This window comes from Lasioglossum baleicum, chromosome 7 (assembly GCF_051020765.1).
Source record: "Lasioglossum baleicum chromosome 7, iyLasBale1, whole genome shotgun sequence".
Taxonomy (NCBI): domain Eukaryota; kingdom Metazoa; phylum Arthropoda; class Insecta; order Hymenoptera; family Halictidae; genus Lasioglossum; species Lasioglossum baleicum.
This window is the reverse complement of record NC_134935.1, coordinates 387,023-410,403: the sequence shown is the minus strand read 5'-3', so window position 1 is coordinate 410,403 and position 23,381 is coordinate 387,023. Positions and strand designations below refer to the sequence as shown.

The window sequence follows — 23,381 nt, the reverse complement described above, 5'->3', positions numbered from 1 at the left end:
TGCATAAGGATACACGAGATATCTCGTCCATGGCATCGTTCGTTCGTCAAGAATCGGTGTTTTCGAGAATCATATGATTCTAGAAAAATCAATGCCATATGGTTCTCGAAAAATCAATATCTCCTTGGAAACGATTTCATTTGTTTTAAACGACGCCTTCATCGAATACATTGTACGCTGGGAGAGCACAGTTTCGCGCGGCATCGCGAAGAGCATCGAACTCTTTCCGCGTCGGAGTAAGTAATTTCGTTCGATATCGATACGAGTTATAAAAGTGTGCTACGAGTTCAACAATTATGTGAAAGTGTGGTGGTTGTATGTGGTAGTCAAATGGATTTACGGCTGAATAAGTGAGTTTTTAATTCAATAAGTTTGTGCTTCTTCTATCGTTCGGGTAAAGTTGCCGATGATGTGGGTCCTCACCGATTTCGATGACTTTGAAATATGTTATAAATTCGATGTTTTAAATATCTTTTTCCTTTGAAATAAAGCTCATCGAAATCGGCGAGGAGATAGTATGTACAATACATCGATCGATTTACAATTACAAATTTTTACAATAATATCGTAAACTAAAGCCGACCGACAAAAACCGTAAAGGGAAATGTTGTTCAGAATCATGGTATTGACAACATATCCAAAGCTTATCGAAATCGGATAGGAAATAGTACATCGATCGATTTACAATTACAAATTTTTACAATAATATCATAAACTAAAGCTGATCGACAGAAACTGTAAAGGGAAATGTTGTTCAGAATCATGGTATTGACAACATATCCAAAGCTTATCGAAATTGGCGAGGATTCACATCATCGAGAAACTTTTGTTCATTGCGACATCGCGGCGTGCCACCGACACTCGGCTGCCGGCGCGCCGGGCTGCACGCGTCTAGCTCGCGCTCTGATTGGTCCGTGTTTTTCGTTAATAACTCGTTAACGAAGCCGCGGACGACATTTTTTCAAAGGAAAATGTCGCTTGAAATGACCTCAGGAACCTCCCATTTTCGGCTCCGGACCTAATTTTGAGACACCCTGTAGATTACCTACTACGAGGAAACAAACACATCGAACTACAAATCATCAAAGCTCAACAGGCATTCTTTGCAAATAGCCGAATTTTTTACAACAAACACCTAGCACCGAGAACAAAAGTTATTCTATACATGCTATTAGTCAGACGAATTATTACATACGCAGCCCCAATCTGGTGGAACTGCAATCATACAATGATGGAAAAGATTCGATGTTTGGAAAGAAAATGCCTAAGAGCATCCTCAAACTCTACCGCACCCAAAGTTCCAACTGGCAACACTATGTGAGCAACAAAGTGATCTACAACACGGCAAATATCCCAAGAATTGACTCCTTCATTTTAAAAACAGTACGATCTTACTTCATTAAACTCCCCTCCATAGACAATAACATAACACAAACCCTATCCCACCAAGACCCAGCAATATCACAACGTCAGATCTCCACCGGCTACATCAACCCCTACGCCTTCCTATACTGTGATAAAACCGGAATAATACAAAATTCTGATAATATATAAACTTGATATATCACTGGAAACGGAATAAAGCAAATAAACGCATTTCGTACCACCACCATGACTTCGAGTCAAACAGAGAGATGTTCAAATTCTCTACGTCAACCCCTCTAATAGATTACCACGATGACCATCGTTTTGATCCTAAAAGATGCTGGTGGCTCTCCCCAAATGATTCTTATACGAGAGAGCTCAAAGACAGAAGAGCCAGACATCTGCGCCAACACAGATCCATGTACGGCAACGACGGCTCAAATGCCCTAGGGTCATTCCATGCCGAATCGATCACTTTTTGCAGGCACCATCGCCGATTTTATTCTAACTGAAATATGTTGTAGTCCATGCGAAATTAGGGGGGGTTTAAGTCATCATTCTGCCGGTTTCGAATTTTTTTAGAAACGGCAGGCCTTCAAAGATTTCAATTTGTGCCCATTTCGGCGAAAACGGGCCTCACTTACGAATTTTTATCTCAAGAACGGTTTGTCCGATTGAGCTAAATTTTTTTTGTTTTATTCGGAAAGGATTGGGCTATTACAAAATAATTTTTTCAACCTCGACAATCAACTTTATAATGTCGAAAAATTTAAACAAATTCTTCTTTTGCGTTTTTTTCGATGATGGGGCGGAGTGATTTAAATTTTTAAAACTAGAGGGTTACATTCCTTGAAGTTTCCCCTTTAAAATGAGCCCTTAAACAAGATGGTATCTTTAAAATTGGCGTCACAATGAGCTGGTAAAGGATGCCGTGTACCTCCGTTTCAGGCAGGGCTTCGGAGTCGGTAGACAAAATTCATAACTCCGACTCCAACTCCAATCCATCTCTTTTTTTCCGACTCCGACTCCGATTCCGACTCCGACTCTCCAACTTGAAAAAATATGTACTCAAAATAATTAAGAGTTGTAATAAAACTGCATAAATAGTTTAAATATTTGTATTAAAGTATTAAAGTCCAAGAATGTGGAACAGATAACTCTGATACAACACAACACGACTGTTACTTTCTCATTTTCAGGAAATAGTTAGAAAATACGTATCAGTTTGAGAAATACTAAAGATAAAGTTTCCATTTTCGAAAATTAATATAATCTCTAATATTTCATAGAGACACGAGACACTTGTTGCTTTTAGGGCTGTCTTTTCTCTTTTTGGCAGTGAACTAACCATAACTTTAACTGTTTCTTCTCTACATAGCACCGAGGTATATACATATACAATACGTCTGTACTGTAAATCGAATATTAGCAATTGTATACATAAATCTATTAATGATTTATAAACAAAAGAGTCAGAGTTGGAGTCGGAGTCGACACATTTTTTCCGACTCTGACTCCGACTCCGGGGGTCGATATATAGCTATTTCTTAATCCGGCTCCGACTCCAGTCATCAGCAATTACTCCCAAACTCCGACTCCACGACTCCGACTCCGAAGCCCTGGTTTCAGGTAGAGGCGAGTCCAGCGCACGGCTATTATGGTCCGTTGTCCATATCGCTGGTCTCAAGAAAATGCCAGCAGACTGTATACGACTAAATAACCCTATTTATACCTGGAGGACAATATTAGTAACCACTCTTGGTTACAATAACAAACATGCTGATTGTTTACAAGCTCGCTTTGCAACAACATTACCAATTAGAAGCACTAGAAGCTTCCATAGCTTAACCCCATTATCGAATAAAGAACTGCTATGCAATACTTGCTCGTGCGATGATGATGGCTCTGTTTTAAAGATACCATCTTGTTTAAGGGCTCATTTTAAAGGGGAAAGTTCCAGGAATGTAACCATATTTTTAACTTCCCGATTTTATAGGGAAGTTATTGTAATGACCCCGAAAATCGAAAATCGATTTTTTAGCAGATCTTCACGTTTCATGGTCATTGCAGTCATTTTAGACTATTTTCAGCAAAATGTTCGCGTGTGTGTGTGTGTGTGTGTGTGTGCGTATGTCTGTTTCTATGTTATTAAATTTTTCGTTAACGTTTTCAGAAAAAGTAACAACGCGATCAGGATGATGAATGATGCAATCGATGTGCCCCGCTGTGACTTAGAGCTGATTAGATTTTGGTCCATTTTGGTCAAGTAGTTTTTTAGTTTTTTTAGTTTTATTCGAAAGAAGTTCATTCAACAATGCAATTTATACGAAAGAACGGAAAGTTTCCACCTAAGAAACAAACGTAATCACACAAAAAATTTTTTTTTCAATTTTTTAATTTTTTTTGTACCTTATGATGATGTTTCCGCTTACAATAATCGAAAATTATCCCAATGTGTTGCACCGAACCCTGACTGAGGTGTCGGCGTCTTAATTGACCAAATAGTCGTTTCTACTGCGGAAGGAATCGAGGTGGTATTCAGACTCAGCGTATTACTCAATGGAGGCCGAGTTTCTACGAACTCCGCAACAATTTTAATTAACCAATATGAATTTTAAACTGTACAAGGAAGTTGTCCACTGACGTGGTAGTATAAGTTACAAAATACTCCGCGGGGCTTTTGATGTCTTACAGCTTCGGACGCGGAGGATTGTTACGCTCAATGATCGAACGGTTTAACTTTGCTCGCGGCGAAAGACGACGTTGTATAGTAGTATACTAGCGGATACAAAAGACGGACCCCTGCGAATTTGCGCTGCTATTTATAGTGGGCAGGCTGGTTGTTCGGAACTAGGACGGAGTGGGGAATTTGAAATAAACGTTTTAATTGCTGACATTGGACGACAGTTCGACAGTTGACGCTGTTTTGGAAAAGGAGCCGAGAACGGTAGCGGGCGAGTTCGAAGGATGCCCCTCATGGTTACTGCTGCCGTGTTTAGTACACACGCGGTCGGCTCGGCGTTTACCTATGAGTTCGTTCACCTCGGTTCGATGTCAAATCCGTACAGCTGATATTGAAAAACGCCAAACACGTGAGCGTGTTCTTATGATCGGAGTTTCGACTTCGAATCTCTCTCTGGGCAAGCGATCCTTTACCGCGGTCTCCCGCTCGCGGCCGGTACGCGTCAAACACAATGCAAGAGTGAGTTAATCATCTCTACCCCCGAGAATACATTTTCAAAGAATATCGATGAAAGTACAAAAAAAATTTATATTACAATTGTAACGCGGCCGCTTTCTCGCGTGTTATCGGTTCGTTCTACCCGGGGTTTCCTTAGTGCGGGAATAGCTCGCCGTGCCGGGGTTCGCGTAGTGCGGCCGGAGGGGAAGACGTGGTGGAAAGGTATGAAATAAACAAGACGATGTTTCCGTGATAAAGCTAAGCTCGCCACCTTGTCATTACGGTGAGAACGGGTGGTGATCGCAGGATCGCCGTGGAGAGGCGGACGGTGGGGTCGACTTGGTGCCGGAGGACCAGTGTGTTTGAGGGTTTCAGCGTAGGAGGTGACGTCTCGTCACGGGAGCGGTGTCCGCGGTGGTTCGGTGACGTCTCGCCACAGGACCGGCCCTAATGGGGCTTGGTGCAGGAAGTGACGTCTCGTCACGGGACGGGCGACAGTGTATGTCGGTACGGGGCGACGTCTCGTCACGGGAGCAGTGCTCGACGGGGTTCGGTGCCAGAGGGTGACGTCTCGCCACAGGAACGGTGTTTGCACGGGGGTTTGGTGCGCGGGGTGACGTCTCGTCACAGCAACGGTGTTTGAACGAGGGTTCGATGCAAGGGGGTGACGTCTCGTCACGGGAACGGTGTTTGAATGAGGGTTCGATGCAAGGGGGTGACGTCTCGTCACAGGAACGGTGTTTGAACGGGGGTTCGGTGCGAGGGGTGACGTCTCGTCACAGGAACGGTGCTTGAACGGGGGTTCGGTGCGAAGGGGTGACGTCTCGTCACGGGAGCGGTGTCGACGGGGTTCGGTGCAAGGGGGGGTGACGTCTCGTCACAGGAACGGCGGCAGTGAGGGTCGGTGCGGGGGGGGGCGACGTCTCGTCGCAGGAATGGTGCTAGCGGGGTGCGGTGCAGGAGGTGACGTCTCGTCACAGGAACGGTGACAGAGGGGTTCGGTGTGTGCGGTAGGTGACGTTTCGGCACAGGAGCGGGTGTCAGGGGTCGACGTCTTCGTCGAGGGAACGGTGCTACTGGAGGCAGTCGGTACTGGTGTCGACGTCTTCGTCGAGGGAACGGTGTTGCAGGAGATACTTGGTATCGTGGTCGACGTCTTCGTCGCGGGAACGGTGTCTTACGTGTTGTGCAGGAACGGGAGATTTCCGGCGGGCTGGTCTCAACGTCTCGTTGGAGGAGCGGTATTTTTCCGGCGGACTGGTTACGACGTCGTCGTCGAGGGATCGGGTACCTGGTGCGCGGTAGATGCTTAGGTCGCCTAACCAGGACTGCGATGATTTGGCCTATTTCGGAGGCCTTTTATACTCCCCAAAATGTACTGTTTGAAGGTGAGGGTTGGTGGTGAGGTAAGGTGTGTTCTATGGTTTTTCTACTGGTTTTTGTGTATATTTGGGTTTTTGGTGGATGACACTTTGATCAAGGAGTTTCGGGGAAGTGTTGTTTATACCGGTGTGGATCGGTGGATCTCGGGGTACCTCGGGTTCTTTCGGGGATCAGCCGTTCGTAACAAGCTTGCCTAGTGCAGGTTTGTTACACAATCTTTAAAAAAACAATCAGTTCAAAACGAATTATTAACTGAGATTAAATTGAAAATTAATATAAATTATACGATAATTATTAATAACATTGATGTTGAAAACGGATTGGTTAATGGAGCATACACACACATGCGGAATATTAAAATTTATTACTTTTCAAGAAAATACTAAAATTCCGTCTATATTGTGGTTAGATTTTCAATTGGCCAGAGTAGGAGTGAAAGTAAGAACTCGTTATCGTGATTATATGAAAAATGCAAATATTGATCAAAATTTTACACCAATAATAAAAATATCGAATCAAGTAAATATGTCGAGTGAGGAAAAATATCAAATCACACGTAGTCAATTTCCAGTGGTTCCTGCTGAAGCGATTACGATTCATAAAAGTCAGGGACAAACATACGAGAAAGTATGTTTGGATTTTAAAAAATCAGAAAGGCGAACTTTACAAATGTTGTATGTAGCACTGAGCAGAGTTTCAAAATTGAGCGCGGTTTATATATTTTGGGACAATTTAAATTAACAGTTTCGAAGAAAACCAAGATCAATACTGCGAAAAACTAATTAAGACAATTTATTTTGCAACATTAGTATGCTATAACAAGGAACCAAGCGAGCAACGAGCCTGCGATGTTCGTTCAATGCGACGCCATATAGCAAACATTTTGATAAGTAGAAAACTATTGAATTTTCCTGAAAACGTATAATCTTCTTAAAACGTACACTTAATAATGATAATAATATACTGCAACTAACGAATCGGGAAGTTCTTTTTGTGGCTCGTGGAGAGTCACACACCAAATAAAAAAAAAACATTAATAGCTATAGGTACTACTAGCCATGCGTACCACTAATCCTTTCGCAAGAGCAGTCCTATCCGCGAGCGAGCAAAGCGAGCGAGCAAAAACAAGCCTACTCGCGAGCGAGCGAAGCGAGCGAGCAACAATAACCCTCTAGTTTTCAAAATTTAAATCACTCCGCCCCATCATCGAAAAAAACGCAAAAGAAGAATTTGTTTAAATTTTTCGACATTATAAAGTTGATTGTCGAGGTTGAAAAAATTATTTTGTAATAGCCCAATCCTTTCCGAATAAAACAAAAAAAATTTAGCTCAATCGGACAAACCGTTCTTGAGATAAAAATTCGTAAGTGAGGCCCGTTTTCGCCGAAATGGGCACAAATTGAAATCTTTGAAGGCCTGCCATTTCTAAAAAAATTCGAAACCGGCAAAATGATTACTTAAACCCCCGCTAATTTCGCATGGACTACAACATATTTCAGTTAGAACAAAATCGGCGATGGTGCCTGCAAAACGTGATCGATTCGGCATGGAATGACCCCCTTTCTTAATTGCTTCTTTTCTCGTTTTGTTTTTGTTTTTTTCTGTTCCATGTATATATGTATATAAACCTACGTTTAAGATTAATGTTAAGTTAGTTTTAAGACAATACACCAAAGACTGATACGGGGGTTTTTAATAAAGGAACAAATTTTTTCCCCCACCCCCACACCCCATACTTCCTCTAGTTTATATATAACCTACTAATATAGTAAATAATTATTACAGTTCCTAACAGCATAACCACCGTCCAAAGAAAGTAATTCTAAGAGCTTCGTATGCGAGCGAACATTTAGAACAACAAAGCAATATTGCGTGGTATTTTTTATATGTTTGTTGATTTTATTGATACTAATTATAAGATTGTATTATTTTTCCCTGCAATAAACATACTGAAAAAAAAAGCTATGGTCTTCGGTTGCGGAACCGCTGAAGACTTTTTTCCAAGTTAATCAGATGTTTTTTCGGTTCTTACTACTATTACTACTATTATTCTACTATCACTACTATTATTCGTACTAGAAGAAATTAGTGTAACTTGGGAAAAACGCCGAAAAAAGTGGTTTTTATTTTTTCAACATTATGGCATAATTCACAAAAATCTGAAAAAAATTGAGTATAATACTTTTTATAATATCTCATTGCTAAATTAATTCTAAAGTGGTACGAGACCTACTTTTATATGAAATCTGCATTTTTTCGATTTTTTTTCGTGTTTTTCATTTTTTACAACCATAGTTTGCAACGGAAAAATCTGGAAATGAAACCTAATATGTGGCTTGATATCCGAAATGTGTCAGATATTTTTCAGAATTTTTAATTGCCAATATATAGGGAAAATGGGCCAAAAACTGACATTTCGACTTTCTCAATAACTACCCTTACAGATGAGATATGGGGCTGAAACTTGTCAGAGAGGGGTCTTTTTGGGTAGGCTATCGAATGGTTCAAGCTCGATTAAAATCCCGCCGGGGGCGAATTTCACCCGGCTATTTTCTTTTTCATAATTAGTGAACTTTGAGCGCGGATATCTCGGTAACCATGCGAGATAGCGAAAAACGGAATCGAATCAATCTTGTGGCACATTTTGTCAGCTTTAATTTCGTATAGAATGGTCCTATCGCTAGGACGCATAGTTTCCGAGATATAAGCGGAAAACCAAAAAAGGGGACCTTCTACGTGCCCCCCTGCACCCCGCTCACCTCCTAGGAGTAGGGACATTTAGTATGTTTACCTCCTAACTAGTCCAAACAAAGTCCCAAAGTCAAAAATTGTGTTCCTTCCATTTCCCTCTATAACTCTTCGTTGCCTGGACTAGAGCACATTCCCAAGAAACTTTGTACATCTCGTACATTACACGGAATTGGAAAATTTTTAACTGCTTCTAATCCTTAATTAACTTCGTTTGCATGAATCGACATTGTCTAACCGTAATTCTAATCTGTTAGCGACAAGCAACTTAAAAACTTTTTCTAATATTTGTAAGTGTTGTTCTATAGTTTCTGTCGCGATCAGAAAATCATCCATATAGATGGAAATTTCGCCAGAATCAATGTGTTTCTTAAATATTTAACAAATGTATGTTACGTTCAGATTTTGTTAAATAAACAGTTCCCTGCGAGCGAGCAACGGATCACAAGGTGTCGTGTCGAGCCTCCGAACCTCCTTACAATTGTGAAAATTTTGAACCCTCTGCTCATTCAAGTGTCTGTTCTAAACATTTTGGCAGTGTTTTTTTTTGCTTTGTTGGAAATTCTTGGAGTTCCAAGTGTAACTATGCCTTGTGTATCAGAAGTAAGTATCTACAGTGTCACGTATACAACCAATAGAAGTAATGAATGTCCATGTATTAAAATAGAAAATGAAAGTGCAAGATATAAATCTCTTTATAATCAGAACTTGAACTTTGTCTGCAATAGATTAAATTTGCATATTTTCCATGTAACAGACCTGCACCGGACAGGCCGAACATAGCCGACCGAGACCGAACCGCGCCGTCACGCATCACCGACGCGTGGCCCGCACCGCGCGATCATCGCGCCACGAAACGAACACCGATTGGAATCAGTTGACGAATTTTCCCAAGCGCGTGAGAACCTCGTGTGAAATAATCGCGAATTACCGCACCGCACCACCACTCGAGCCAACGATCGAAGAGCTATAAAAGCTGCCACGCACGAGCTCTTCTGATCTGAGACGTGACTCAGAACTCATCGATCCCGATACTATCCTCTGTAAGTATTCCTGTCGGTGACGAACTACGTTCCACCGGACAGAACACGGCGCGTACCGCCATTCTGTTAATCTTTATTCCTGTTCCATGGGAGCACTCCGCCGGTGACGAACTACGTTCCACCGAAGCAGAGCACGGCGTACCGCCACTCTGAAGGCCAAGGTGTACCACCAGCTATCTCGTCAAAGCGTGCCGCCAACGAAAGCGACCGACGAGCAACTTACGCTTCGGAAAAGGTAGTCTATGTGCCTTACCATGAACGCACGCTTCACGAAAGAAATCGCCCTGCTCATTCATGTGAATTCCCTCAATCTTCAGATACTGCTTTACTTGGCAAACATTCTGATGAGCAAGTCTCTCATGCCAGGTCTGAAGACCAACCTTGCAGGTGAAATTGGCCTGCGTCTCACTGCTGCCAGGAACGAGCATCCTAAACTGCATCTCGCATAGCTTGTATTTCCGTACTCCCACTGCAACTGCAATCCCATTCTTTTCGAATCGACAGCCTTCAGCAGTTGAGATTTGAATTAAGCCCTTATCTAATGCTGCTCCGGCTGAAAACAAGTTGCATCTTAAATTCGGCACGAAAAGAACCTGTGACAGATGTTTTTCTGTCCAACCCATTCCATCAAAGGCCAAAATGTTTATGTCTCCTCTTCCCAGGGCGTACACAGATTCATTTTTCTTGCCGACGTTTACTGGCTGAGGTTGCCTTTTATTGCACATGTGATCTGTCGCTCCAGAGTCGAGATACCATATCTCTGTATTGCACTGCGATTGATCCAAGCATAGCGTTGCTTGTGCAGTCAAGGCTTGGCCTCTGGGCATGTTATCATTGCTCTGTTCGTTCACCTTGTCCGCTCTACAGCCACGTGCCCAGTGCCCTGGCTTTCCGCACTTGAGACAGACATCTATACCTTTTTTCTTAGTCACGCCAGTTTCCCTGGAGGGATGTTGAACCTGTTTCTTCTTGTACTTGTTCTTGAACGGTTTCATGGCTGCTAGTGCTTCGCTCACATCCTTTTCTTGCGCCAGATATCTAGACTCCTAACGAGTAGTCTTTTAACTAAATTAGTCAGCTTGCAGTCATCCGGTGCTGTTGATTGCCATGTCGTGATGAAATGACTGTACGACGCTGGCAAGGTCATAAGTATCTTTTACCTCGGTGATCTTTCATGCGTAGCTCTGGATTTCTTTTTATTTTTTTTTATTCTTTTGTTCGGAGTTTGGAATGATTTTTCAGTTTCTCGTCTACTGAAAATATTAAAAATAAGTCATTCGTGTGGTGACCCGTTCCGGTAGGCGTCCTACCAGCCTAGGACCTTATTTCTGCCGGAAATCGGTGTGTTTGTACTTTAAAATTTTTAGCGGAAATAATTAGCGGTTTAGTTTAGCTAGTTTAATTATAAGACAATAGGTGTAGATTAGTTTTATATGTGTTAATAGTTAGTGTGAATGTTAGTGTAAATTTAGGTTTTAGTAAGTTTTTAGCGAGTATCTTTTCTTCTAATGTTCCAGCGTAGGTAGAAAATTGTGGAGACGAATGGTAGGTTTGCGTGGGGGGCAGGATCGATTTGGGGCAACCTACAGGTTGCGATACAGACCGCACTAGCTAAGATAGACGTATAGTTGGAGTGTTCAGTGATCCCCCCACCGATCACCGCGGTCGGATCCCGATTATCCCCTCCGCGGGTTTTTCCAAAAGTCGAAGTTTTACTCGCTCAGTATACCGAGCCCGACAATCGCGAGACCAGAGGTTGGCCGTACAAACCTCTGGTGTTCGACTTTCGCGATCCGACGCTCCCCGGCAGCGTAGACTCGTTAGGTAGGATAGGAGTATTTCCTCGCCCGCTACACGTAGCCGAAAAGAAAAAATTAAATAGCGAAAAATCAGGAAAATTGTTGACGCGTGTGGGGGCTCGTTCAAAAGGCGCTCGAAAGGGGTGCCGATATATGTTAAAAAAATAACAGGTTCGTCATCGTTTTTTTAAAAGGAATGTTTGTATAGAGTTCGGATAGACAGATGTTCATTTTATTTTATGTTTTCGTTGAAAAAATACAGTGAGAAAATTCTACCAAAAAAAAGGTCATAGGTATCTTGGTCACTATCATGGATTCCGCCACCGGTTCACCTAAAGCTTCCAGGCGCACAGTGGTCCAAATCGAGAAATTCAGTGACATTTTGCCAAAAATCAACTTTCTCATATTAATATCTCATCGACATGTATCTCTTCTTAAATGTTCATAGATTTCGAAAATGAAGAAAATAAATCAAATATCATTCAGATTTAAATTATACAAACACCTAAAGTTGGACATTTTAAAATTAGAATCTTTTACGCGGAAAAACTGTTCTGTTTCTTCGTGGTGTCCTGAGGAGCTCAGTTAATATTTGGTTTCGATTTTTTGTTTGTTTTAAAGAGCATTCCTTTGAGATAAGAAATCGTGCACGTCATTAATGATTAATGTATATAATGTCTTTTAAACATAATGTTGAATGAAATAAAGAAAAATCTCAAAATGCGTTACAGTTGACAAGGTGTATCTTTTTTGTCTCGGGGGATCGCGCATTGTAACAAAATAGAATATTTTCAGTAGATCTTCCCCTATAAGATCGTGTAAAAATCATTTCCCAGGCTATCCCAGTGTTAAAGTTGTTTTGCCGCGGAACTGTGGGTTCGCGTATGTTCCGGATCACTGTCCGCCAAGTTAATCTTGGGCAGCTAGTTCAAATGATAGAATTATCGCAAAAGACAATAATTGATTCGCATGAATACGTTAATGGAAGCGTTTCGTCCCGGACCTGCTAGTGGACTCGTCAGTAAGGCTGATCTAGCAGGTCCTGCCTTATACGCGCGCAGATGATGGTATGAGGATTCGCGTTTGTGATTGAACGCACGCGAGGGATCTCGATTGATTTGATCCGGTTCGCGAGGGATTTCGACCGACGCGATCCCGGTTTGTCGGGTGTCCTGATCACTGGACAACGAACTACCGTGATGCTAACTTTGCACGTGTGATGAACGATTGACAAGACAACTGCTCGTGCGTTGTCCTTGTCTACCCGAGGACTGGAGAATGTCACGGCGTTAGAGCGTAAAACTCAACTGAGCGACTTCGTCTTCCAGTCCTAGCGCGATGCTCGTTGGATTCTCGAATATGAAATAAGATGCACTGATTGGTTCCTGCAGAAAGTTGCAATTCCCAATCAGTACACACTTCGACTTCTAGGGCCTCCTTCCCGTAGCTCTGAATGAGGCCCCTGGAAGGAGGAGTGGGGCGAGATAGGTAATTCGACACCCTGCGTAACGGTCGCGGACGGTCCTTCGGAGGGACAAAATCTATGACACGTTGTAATTTCGAGGGTGTATAAAAACTGAACATTAACAGATGCCTTGACTGGTCGCCGAATGACCCTAGTTTCTTTAATCCTTGAGGAGGATATTTAGACACGTTCGCATCATAAATCCTGTCCGAAGGAAACCTACGAATACTGTTCCTGTGCGACGGAACAAAAGTTATTATAGTTTTATCCATCCGCGGCATGTCATCTTATGCGTATACGTTTGGATCCAGCGCCGAAACTCCGCAACGAACTAATGTAAGACATTTGAAAGATATGTTTAAATTCTTTTGTTTCGAGGCTTCGTTTCTTTTGTCTTGAGGCTTCGATTCAGTTCACACAGAACTGTCTGATCAGTATTAGTGAAACGTTCCAAGAGAGAAGAACATATTGAAAGTTACCACTAAGTTTTTATTTTGTTTTGTGCATTTCAAGTTTTATCGTTATTTAAGTTTTATTTATATATGTGTGTGTCTTAAATTATAAGCTTCTACGTAGTTTCGTGTTCTATACTTTAGTTTCCTTCGATTTTAATATATATTAATCTAGACTTAGTACCTGTGTTACGGATTAGGATGGATAAAACTCAGCACTGAGGTCAAACTTTAACTTTATTCACCCAAGTCGGGTACGTTCAAAATGTCCGAGAACTTGTACAAAAAACACAAGATGTAACGGGCCAAAACACAGCTCGTTTTGGCCTGAGAAGTTCAATAAAGAGTTCAGATGAAAACTGATGAGTTTCCTTTTGTAGGTGGATAGATAGCGAGATACACATATAGCGCCGTGAATCCCGTAGATAGGCGAATCGAACTATGTTTACTCGCGAAAACCGGTCAAGAGACGCGCGACGTTTACCGTGAGAGAGAGCAAGAACGATTGATTTAGATCGACCAGCAGCGAGAAGTTCTCTCTCACCGTCGGGGCAATGACTTTTCGATATGAGCCGCTGGGCCAATAGAAACTGTATTAGCCCAGTCGATAATCGATCCGACGGCGATGGCCTATAGCGCGGCGCGCTGCTAATCGATCATCGATCCTCGCGATGTCGCAAGGATCAGCCAATACGTGGGCTGCGTGGTGGATTGTGCGTCACGATCCTACGACACGCGTGGCCAATCCCAAACATTCCGCCCGTCTCGTCATTCATTGACGAAATTGAGAAGAATGAATGGGTCGGAAACGCGCGGCGTAGTAACCTGAAACAAACTACGAGTAATAGTGGCACCGAGTGAAGTGATCGTGAGATGAAGTGATGATCGGCGAGATTACAACTTAGATGGAGCAGTGATACAGAGGTGAGTGAATGACAGCTGAGATAGCTAAATTAGAAAAATAGTGGATCGTGTAGGTGATCCACCACGAAGTAGATTAAACTATAATTCGCTTATAGCTACGGATCGGAAAACCGCGTGGGAGTCCAGCCTCTGGAGTTCCTCCAGTATCCCTTTCCTCGTCTTCCGGCGACAACCGAGCGATCAGGTTGGGCACCGGTCGAAGAAATGGCGACGTCAAGAGGCGCAAAGTTGCGACTAAAACCAGATGCCATAGAGATAACCTGGATACTGGCGGCTCCTCGAGGTTGGGCTCGGAAATAGCGGTGATGCGCTCTCCGATTGAGAAGTGCCCCGGCGTTAGGGCTGCAGGATCCTCAGGGTCGTCTGTCAAGGTTAGTACGAATTTTGAGAGACGGCAAGCTTCGATACCAGTCAGGAGCGTGGTCAGCTCCTCGAAGGATCGTAGCTGCTTTCTGATTATCCTGCGTCGGTGGTGCTTAGCTGAGTTGACCGTAGCCTTCCGGATTTCTCCAAAGTGTGGAGAGGAAGGGAGATTAGATTTCCAGGAGTTGCCTTCCCTGGAGTTCCGCTGACCACGATCCTGCTTGGATCGAAGGTGCGTAGGTGCATCATAATAGCTTTCAGATCTGTAAAAGGGAACGTTGTTAGAGCTAACGGAAGAATTTTGAATTTTAGATTGAGCAGATTGCACTTTGCTGAGTAAACAAACGGTGCTACGATGGATACAAGGTGTTACCAACAGAAGACCGCTGAGGATCCAACCCTCCTGGCGTAGCGTTGCCAAGGGAGGTTGTGTTCCCCCATGAAGGCCTCGGTTGTGGGCAGCTTCGACCCACAACGTAGCCAGAGGGGATACGTACAGTGGAGATGTTCCGCCGAGCACAGTTCGCTCGGGGAACCCAGAGTTCTGGAGAGAAGCAGCAGTAATCTGGCAGAGGCAAGAGCGAGAGCGCGAGAACCAGTTGATGCCGAAAAAGAAGTGAAGGATGAGAGCTTCCCATCCACCGACTCCTTTCAGCTTTGCGGTGGAGTGACCATCCAGAATGCTCCTGGAGTTGGGTGCCCACGCGCGACGTGGAAACCCGCCCGCCATGCGGATCCAGCACTCCGATGGAAGCCAGCTGAGGCTCCAGCGATTCTGTCGTAAAGTGAAAAGAGCAGTTTGTGTCCCCCCATGCTGGCATCGTTTGTGGGCAGCTTGGACCCACAACTTAGCCTGAGGGGATACATGAAGATGATATCTTCCTCCGAGCGCAGCTAGCTCGGGGAACCCAGAAATCCCGAGGGATGAAGAAGTGGAGAATTGGCAGCAGACCGAGGTAGAGAGTCCGTTGTTGCTGAAGACGCAGTGAGTGGTAAGGTCCCATTCGCCGAATCCTTTCAGCTCGGAGGTAGAGAGATCGTCAAGGAGGCTCCTGCAGTTGAAGGTGCGATGTTGAAACCCGCCCGCCATGAGGAGCTCTCGGAGTTCCGGCGACTTAGGTCCCGCCTCAGGACGTGTGTCCACTCCTAGAAGATGGTCAGCCAAGCAGCTGACTCTCCTGATGCGAGAGTCCAGTGGGGAGAGGGGCTCCTCCACCTTAGCGAGGTGACAGCTGGGTGCGAGGTACGGTGCACAAATCAGACTGCAAGTTACAGTTCTCAGATCGCAATTGCGTAATTTTATTTCCTGTGCAGGTCTCCGTCCGATCAGCTGCCATTTTTGGTGATCAGGAGGTCCGAGTAGAGGCGGATGCATCCTGTCGGCCAGTGATTTAGATTGGGCTTGTGCCCAAAGCAGAAGATTGTGGTAGAAATGGTTTAGTTTCTCCCAAACCACGTGGAAGTCGGTTGCGTTTGTCGCAACGTTCTTGAAGACTGCGGTGGCGTCGCCTTGTAAACAATTCTTCAAATGATGCAGAAGTTCCAGTGAGGACAGAGATGGGTCGCTTGCTACAAGCGACGTAAACAAGTCGCGAAAGGCTGGCCAGTCCTTGTAGTGGCCCTCGAACGTTGGCAGAGACGATGTTGTCAACGCAGCGCGTGACCTTGTAGAGCTAGTCTCGACGACCGTTGGATTTGAAATCGCCGACTTCGTAACGGTCGCAGCAGCTTTCAGTTCGGCAATCATGTCGTGCAAAGATTCGACCTGCTCGAGATAAGTCATACGTGACTTACCGAACTCATCATCTTTGAAATAAGAGGTCTCCGTTAATTGGGCATCTGTTTCCGAGGCGGTTCTAATATCAGAATCGCCCTCGCAGTAATCAGCCCAGTGTTGATCGAGCATGCGGCAGACAGTCTGAAGCAATTCCATGTAGATATTGGCCTTTCCTTTCTTCCTTAGATTGGCCACCACGCGAGATATCCGTCTCGCGATGCGATGCTGGTGGTCGATAAGGTCAGCCATTGTTTCAGAGCACAAGTCGAAGCACAGAACGGTCGAACAAAGTCTAGTTTGAATTTTCAGTTGCACTGCAGCACTGTATCCGGCTCGAAGGACCAAATGTTACGGATTAGGATGGATAAAACTCAGCACTGAGGTCAAACTTTAACTTTATTCACCCAAGTCGGGTACGTTCAAAATGTCCGAGAACTTGTACAAAAAACACAAGATGTAACGGGCCAAAACACAGCTCGTTTTGGCCTGAGAAGTTCAATAAAGAGTTCAGATGAAAACTGATGAGTTTCCTTTTGTAGGTGGATAGATAGCGAGATACACATATAGCGCCGTGAATCCCGTAGATAGGCGAATCGAACTATGTTTACTCGCGAAAACCGGTCAAGAGACGCGCGACGTTTACCGTGAGAGAGAGCAAGAACGATTGATTTAGATCGACCAGCAGCGAGAAGTTCTCTCTCACCGTCGGGGCAATGACTTTTCGATATGAGCCGCTGGGCCAATAGAAACTGTATTAGCCCAGTCGATAATCGATCCGACGGCGATGGCCTATAGCGCGGCGCGCTGCTAATCGATCATCGATCCTCGCGATGTCGCAAGGATCAGCCAATACGTGGGCTGCGTGGTGGATTGTGCGTCACGATCCTACGACACGCGTGGCCAATCCCAAACAACCTGTTATTCTAAATATATTCCAAACTTTTCTTCGTGTTGGTAAGTACGAAAACGCTTCAAGAATTATTGTATGACCATTATCTTAAACATTTTTTTCTTTTATGTCTAGATTTAATTTATAATTAGAAAATGTCAAATTATCGTAAAAATAAGGATTTATATTCTATATTAAGAAATAACAAGAGGGATATGAATGACTACATGTTTGTTGGTTATTCAACTTCTCTATATAAATAAAGACTCCAGGGAATTGCGTTTTCTCAACACCATATTTAATATATAACTCTATTAATAACGACAATATATGTACATCTAAACATATTGCACATAGCAGTATCACTCACACTCTGAAGACATTTTTAATCATGTACCGTCCACACTCTAGAACATTCGCCACCACAGCGCTCTTACTTCTCCATCTCACAGTCGGTAACGTAGGGATTCGATTACCCACTACAACAATGTTTTTTTACGAAAAAGTATGCGAACAAATTGACATTTCTCCCGAAAATTCAGATGCAGTTAAAAGGGCATTGAACAAATTTACTTCTAAACTTAAACAAAAATGGATCAAGTCTGGTTACGCGGTAGATAACTTCATTAGAAATAATCATGAATGGCTTGAACGAGATTTTATATATCCAAATATAGTAGCAACTGATATTCCATCAACAAATAGGCCGTCTGTAGTAAGACCGCAACAGTTATCAACCGTATCGATTCGTAAAGGCAGAAAACCATTTTCTGAATGCAGTAACCGGGAAAAAATTCGTAGATCCCAATCTCTCGTCAATAATTTTTCTTTGAGTGAACTATTAAATGCTACAAAAATGAATTTGCGAAGACACGGTATGCATCGGAAAGCACGATTACTGGAGGACTTAGAAAATAATCAGGATATCAGAAACATTGTAGCTTTCTCCAAAAACAAGACTTCGGTACAAAGAAGACAGCTTACACCGGAAAGATCATTAAGAACTTTTATTATGGCTGATCTATCAAAATTCCAATACATCACACTCAGGAACAAGGCAATAGAATATAATGTTAATTACTGGCCTTCATATAAGAGGCTATTAGCAGAAAAGAAAAAGTGTTACCCGCCTAAAAGTGCAATAGAGATAACGGAAGGCTATGCGAAAGTAAATCTACAAAGTTTATTAGATCATACTGTTTCTCGCATATTAAAAACTTTAAATACACCTCTGCAAAATGCACAATTATTACTTATATGCAAATGGGGATGTGATGGAGCATCTGGACAACAAAGGTACAAACAAATTTATCACGAAGAATCTGATGCAGATGACAGTACTGTTTTTGTTTCGAGCCTAGTACCCTTAACATTACAAAACAAAATTAATTCGAATGTAGTATGGAAAAATCCACGTCCATCATCGCCTTGGTTTTGTCGACCCATTAGATTCCGCTTCGTTAAAGAAACCAAAGAAGTTATAAATGAAGAAATAAATACTATTAAGGATGAAATAAACAATTTAAAAATTTTTAGCACAAATGCTATTGAAATAGAATATCGTATGGCACTCACAATGATAGACTGTAACAGACCTGCACCGGGCAGGCCTGTTACTAGCAGAACCAAGTATCAAGGCGCGCCGAGTCAAAACGAACCGGGCCGAACTAGACCGAACCGAACCGTCGCGCACCACCGATACGCGCCCTGCGCCGCGCGACCACCGCGCCACGAAACCGATACCGATGGGAACGAGTCGACAGTGTTTCCCCCACGCGTATGAGAAACGTCGAGAACATTCGCGAAGTCCAGCACCGCATCTATAAAAGCCGCTACGCGACCCCGGGAGGGCCTTCTTAGTTGAGACGAGACTCAGATCGGATCGTTCCTGTTAATATCCCTGCAAGTATCCCTTCCGGTGAAGAACTACGTTCCACCAAACCGAATACGGCGTACCGCCATCTTGTAACCAGTATTCCTGTTCCATGGGAGCATTCCATCGGTGACGAACTACGTTCCACCGAAATAGAGTACGGCGTACCGCCACTCTGAAAGGCCCAGGTGTACCACCAGCTATCTCGTCAAGACGTACCGTCCACGAGAACGACCGACGAGCACGATGAACCATCGCTCGTCGCCGTAGAACCGCCTGAGAGGACGTAAACGCACGGTGAACCACCACGTTGGAATCCGACCGACACGACTCAGGCAGGGATCCCTCCTCTCTCCCCGAAAACGTCCTGTTCCTGTAGCATAGTCAGAGCACGACGTACCGTCACTCTCTTTCGCCAAGGTGTACCACCAGCGAGCTTGTTATGGCGTACCGCCGACAAGAACGACCGACGAGCACGGTGAACCACCGCTCGTCGCCGTAGAACCGCCCGAGAGGATGCTGGCGTACGGCGAACCGCCACGTCACGTATCCGACCGACCCGACTCGGGCAGGGGTTTCCTGATCGTCCGGATTTTTCCCGTTTACCTGTCTAGACAATATATTCGCGTCGCGTCCGAGAAAGTAACGCGTTCCGTACCTGAAACCGCGACATGCGCGACCGAGAAAGTAACGCGTTCCGTACCTGAAAACCGCGACGTGCGCGTCTGAGAAAGATACGCGCAATCGTATCCGAAAGTCGCGGTTACCGAATGAATATTCGCGAGGAGCGAAGCCTGAAAACCGCGTTCGCGAACGCGCCGGTAGCGAGCATTGTCAGTGAAACCGTCGGTGTCGTTATTGCAAAACCTGCGTATCACGTCCAGTTCCCCATCGACATTTTCCTCTCGTCGAACATCGAACTCTGGATCGGCGAGCTATAAGGACGAAGAGGAAGTCTCCGAACGTGACGACGAAGCCAGGTTGTTACAAGACAATAAAATATGCAATTCGATCACCAGTACCTGGTATAGCACTTAAATAAAATTGATATTTGTTATTGTTTTTTTTGTTACAAATATTGTTTTTTTTATATTTCATGTTATTCGTTGTATGCTATTATTGTTATATTATAAAACCGTTATTGTTATCACATTTTTATAACAAAAGATATACAAAAATGTTACTAAATTATTATATATTATATACAATATATTACAAATATTATAAATTATTATAAAAAATATCTTTTGACACAGTTATGAGGCGTTTTTGCCTTCTTGGTACTTTTTGTATACGTTGATTAAGAACAGATTCCTCAAATTTACATTTTACCCATTCCAAGAAACATTGTATGTGTGAAACATAAATATAAAATACACACTTAGGAAGAAAGAAGGGTTTGGAATATTGTATTTAAACAATTTTTTCTTTAGTGAAAAATATGAATGAAAATTAATATAAAATTATTGTTTAACAAATGAAAAAAATATTCATTTGTCTATAGTTCAAATTGACTATTTTTTAAATGAATTTTAGTGCAAATTTCATCTCGATATCTGTTATGGTTCAAAAGTTATAACAAAAAGTCACTAAATTTCTCGATTTGGACCACTGTGAGGCGGTGTGCCACGTCCTTGAACTTCGCAATGTGAGAGGCCATGCTGTCTTTGGAATCTTTGGTCATTTGGTACCACTTCTGCTGTAACATGTGAATGCTTGTCTCTGATTTTTGCTTGTACTGGCCATATAAAGCATTCCACACATGCTGCTTGCATCGGTACAGTGCATGACAAAAACCAGCTGCGAATCTGAAACTGTCGTTGCAATAAGCTTCTGTGCAGCATTGTCCTTCTTGACCCAGTCAAGAAAAGCCTGGCGTTGTATCACCGTTGGACTCTCTGGAACCTCTGGTTTAGGAAGTTCCCCATTTGTCACCTCCATGGCGTTTTTGTCCCTTAGTACAACAGAAATTTGGGACTTCCATTGTACACAATTCTCAGTACCCTTCAGCTTGGAAATCTTTGTCAACTCGGATTCCATCTTTGGTTACTTTTACACTTTTGCACACGCGGCCAGTCTAACCTCAAAGGAACACGTTAGAAAAAAGTTCTGTTTTACGACAAAGAAACTGTAATTTTACAAAACTACTACTGCCAGGCGTATACTGGGCCCATAACCTGACGTGGGGTTTTCAGTTCATTAAACATTAACTTTCACTGTGTATATGGATTTAATGAATAATAAAAGATATACAGTACTAATACAGCCACGATGCTGAGACACGGGGGTGGCTCTATGGCGCACAACGAGATGGCGCACGCTCAATTGGACACAGCCACCGACGAGATACTATTAAAGACTGCCAGTAGGGCTGTTCGAGTACTCGCAAAATGCGAGCCGAGCTAAGCTCGACTCGATTGGTCTAGTCGAGTCGAGCACTCGCACGAAGCGAGCTACTCGCGTCGACGTCATCGGCTCGCATCGGTGCGAGTTACTTGCATCGATGCGAGTACTCGACTCGGCTCGATCAATCCAGTCGAGCTTACCTCGGCTCGCACCAGCTCGCACCGATCCACAGTGCGCCGGAATGCCTGTTTCTTGGACAAAATCAATAACTTTTGTTCTGTTTCTGATAGAGACATGAAACAAAGTGGGGTTTTTTATTTATATTGAGAGCAATCACAATATGATATTATTATAAATATAGTATTTATCTAAACATTAAAAAAGGATATTTATAAACAAAATTTTGTTTTATTGGTGGTTTTCAGTAGATATATGAATTCGCAGTTCAGTTCTTCCGAAACGGAAACTTCGTTTTAAATTAAATTTTTTTCACAAATAGCAATTGATCGGAATTGTGGAAGAAATACTAAAAGTTGCATTATACAACTTCTTTATGTGGACCTATATTGAATATTTAACAGACAGTATTTGTAGATCTGTGTTAATTGAACAACAAACGTTTACTATTTGATCTTCCTAAAATTCGCGTACAGATTCGCTTGTAACTAATTTCCTACTGAATTTTTTTAATCTTTTTCTCAAAAACTGATTTATTTTGACATAGTATGAAAATTGTTTTAAATCGATATGAAGCAGTGACTTTTTCGATTTTTGTCAATGGTTCGGCGCACTGTGGTGAGCGTACGATTCGTACGAAACGAACGGCATGCATGTGTTACGAGCCAGGGCCGCGAGCAGCACGAGTGGCCGGCGAAGGGTTATTACCCTAGGAATATGATATAAATTTGTTAGTTAAGGAACGCGGACGAACCCAATGCGAAATTGGGGAGCCGCTAGGAATGGAGTCAAACGCAGACGAACCCGATGCAAAACCAGGGAGCTGCTAGGAGGTTGTATAATAGCACAGACGAACCTGATGCGAAATCAGGGAGCTGTTAGGATGCGGTCGAACCCAATGCAAAACTGGGGAGCCGCTAGGTTGGATAAATCTCTGTTCGGACAATTGGAATGTCGCGAAAGAACCTGATGGCTAATCAGGGAATTGCTAGGATAATTAGTAAGCCTCGTAACTAGTATAATTTAATTGATACAATCCGAGCGGTAAGATTGTATCATGTGGGGACGTTCAATTACTTGGTTAGGATATTGGACGATAATTATGGGTTTAATGAATTTGAGTTAATTATCAAAGAAGACAAATATATTCTTACTATAGAATTTCGTTCTACAAGTGTATTTGTGTCCCGAATGGACTGAATTTGGAATATAAAGAATTGGAAGGTGATATTACCTAAGCTAAGACGCACGGTGTTGACGCACTGGCAATGCGGGGGACTCGGAGCAACCTTGTCACTGCCTAACAGATTTTAGACCGAACTCGCGGAATCTGTACGGTTAAACTTTGATTCAAAAGGAACGAACGTCCGATCTCACTGGTAGTTGACTTCCGAGATGCAGCACGACGCGACACTATTCGTGATTACGACAGTACTAGCCCACGAGAGTAGAAATGTAAGGGCTTATATAGCCCTGCAATGACGGGTGGTACTTGTCAGTACCCTTCAAGTGAACATTCGTATTTTGTCAACGACCAGTTGGTCGTGCGTACGTTTGGGCCCTAAACTAACCTAAACAATTATGTAGATTTATCTA

General features: G+C 43.2%; 1 protein-coding gene and 1 long non-coding RNA gene across 2 annotated transcripts in view; both read right to left on the bottom strand.

Annotated features, from left to right (window-relative positions):
- LOC143210458 (uncharacterized) overlaps positions 1 to 23,381 on the bottom strand; it is a 325,244-nt gene that overhangs the window by 81,079 nt on the left and 220,784 nt on the right. The window lies entirely within an intron of this gene.
- On the bottom strand, positions 9,894 to 10,715 carry LOC143210476 (uncharacterized). The gene has a single exon (XM_076427370.1). The coding sequence runs from the start codon at positions 10,713 to 10,715 to the stop codon at positions 9,894 to 9,896; it is 822 nt and encodes a 273-aa protein (XP_076283485.1).

Excerpts from the sequence above, each read along its gene's own strand:
- LOC143210476 (XM_076427370.1), bottom strand. The coding sequence starts at position 10,715 with ATGAAACCGTTCAAGAACAAGTACAAGAAGAAACAGGTTCAACATCCC.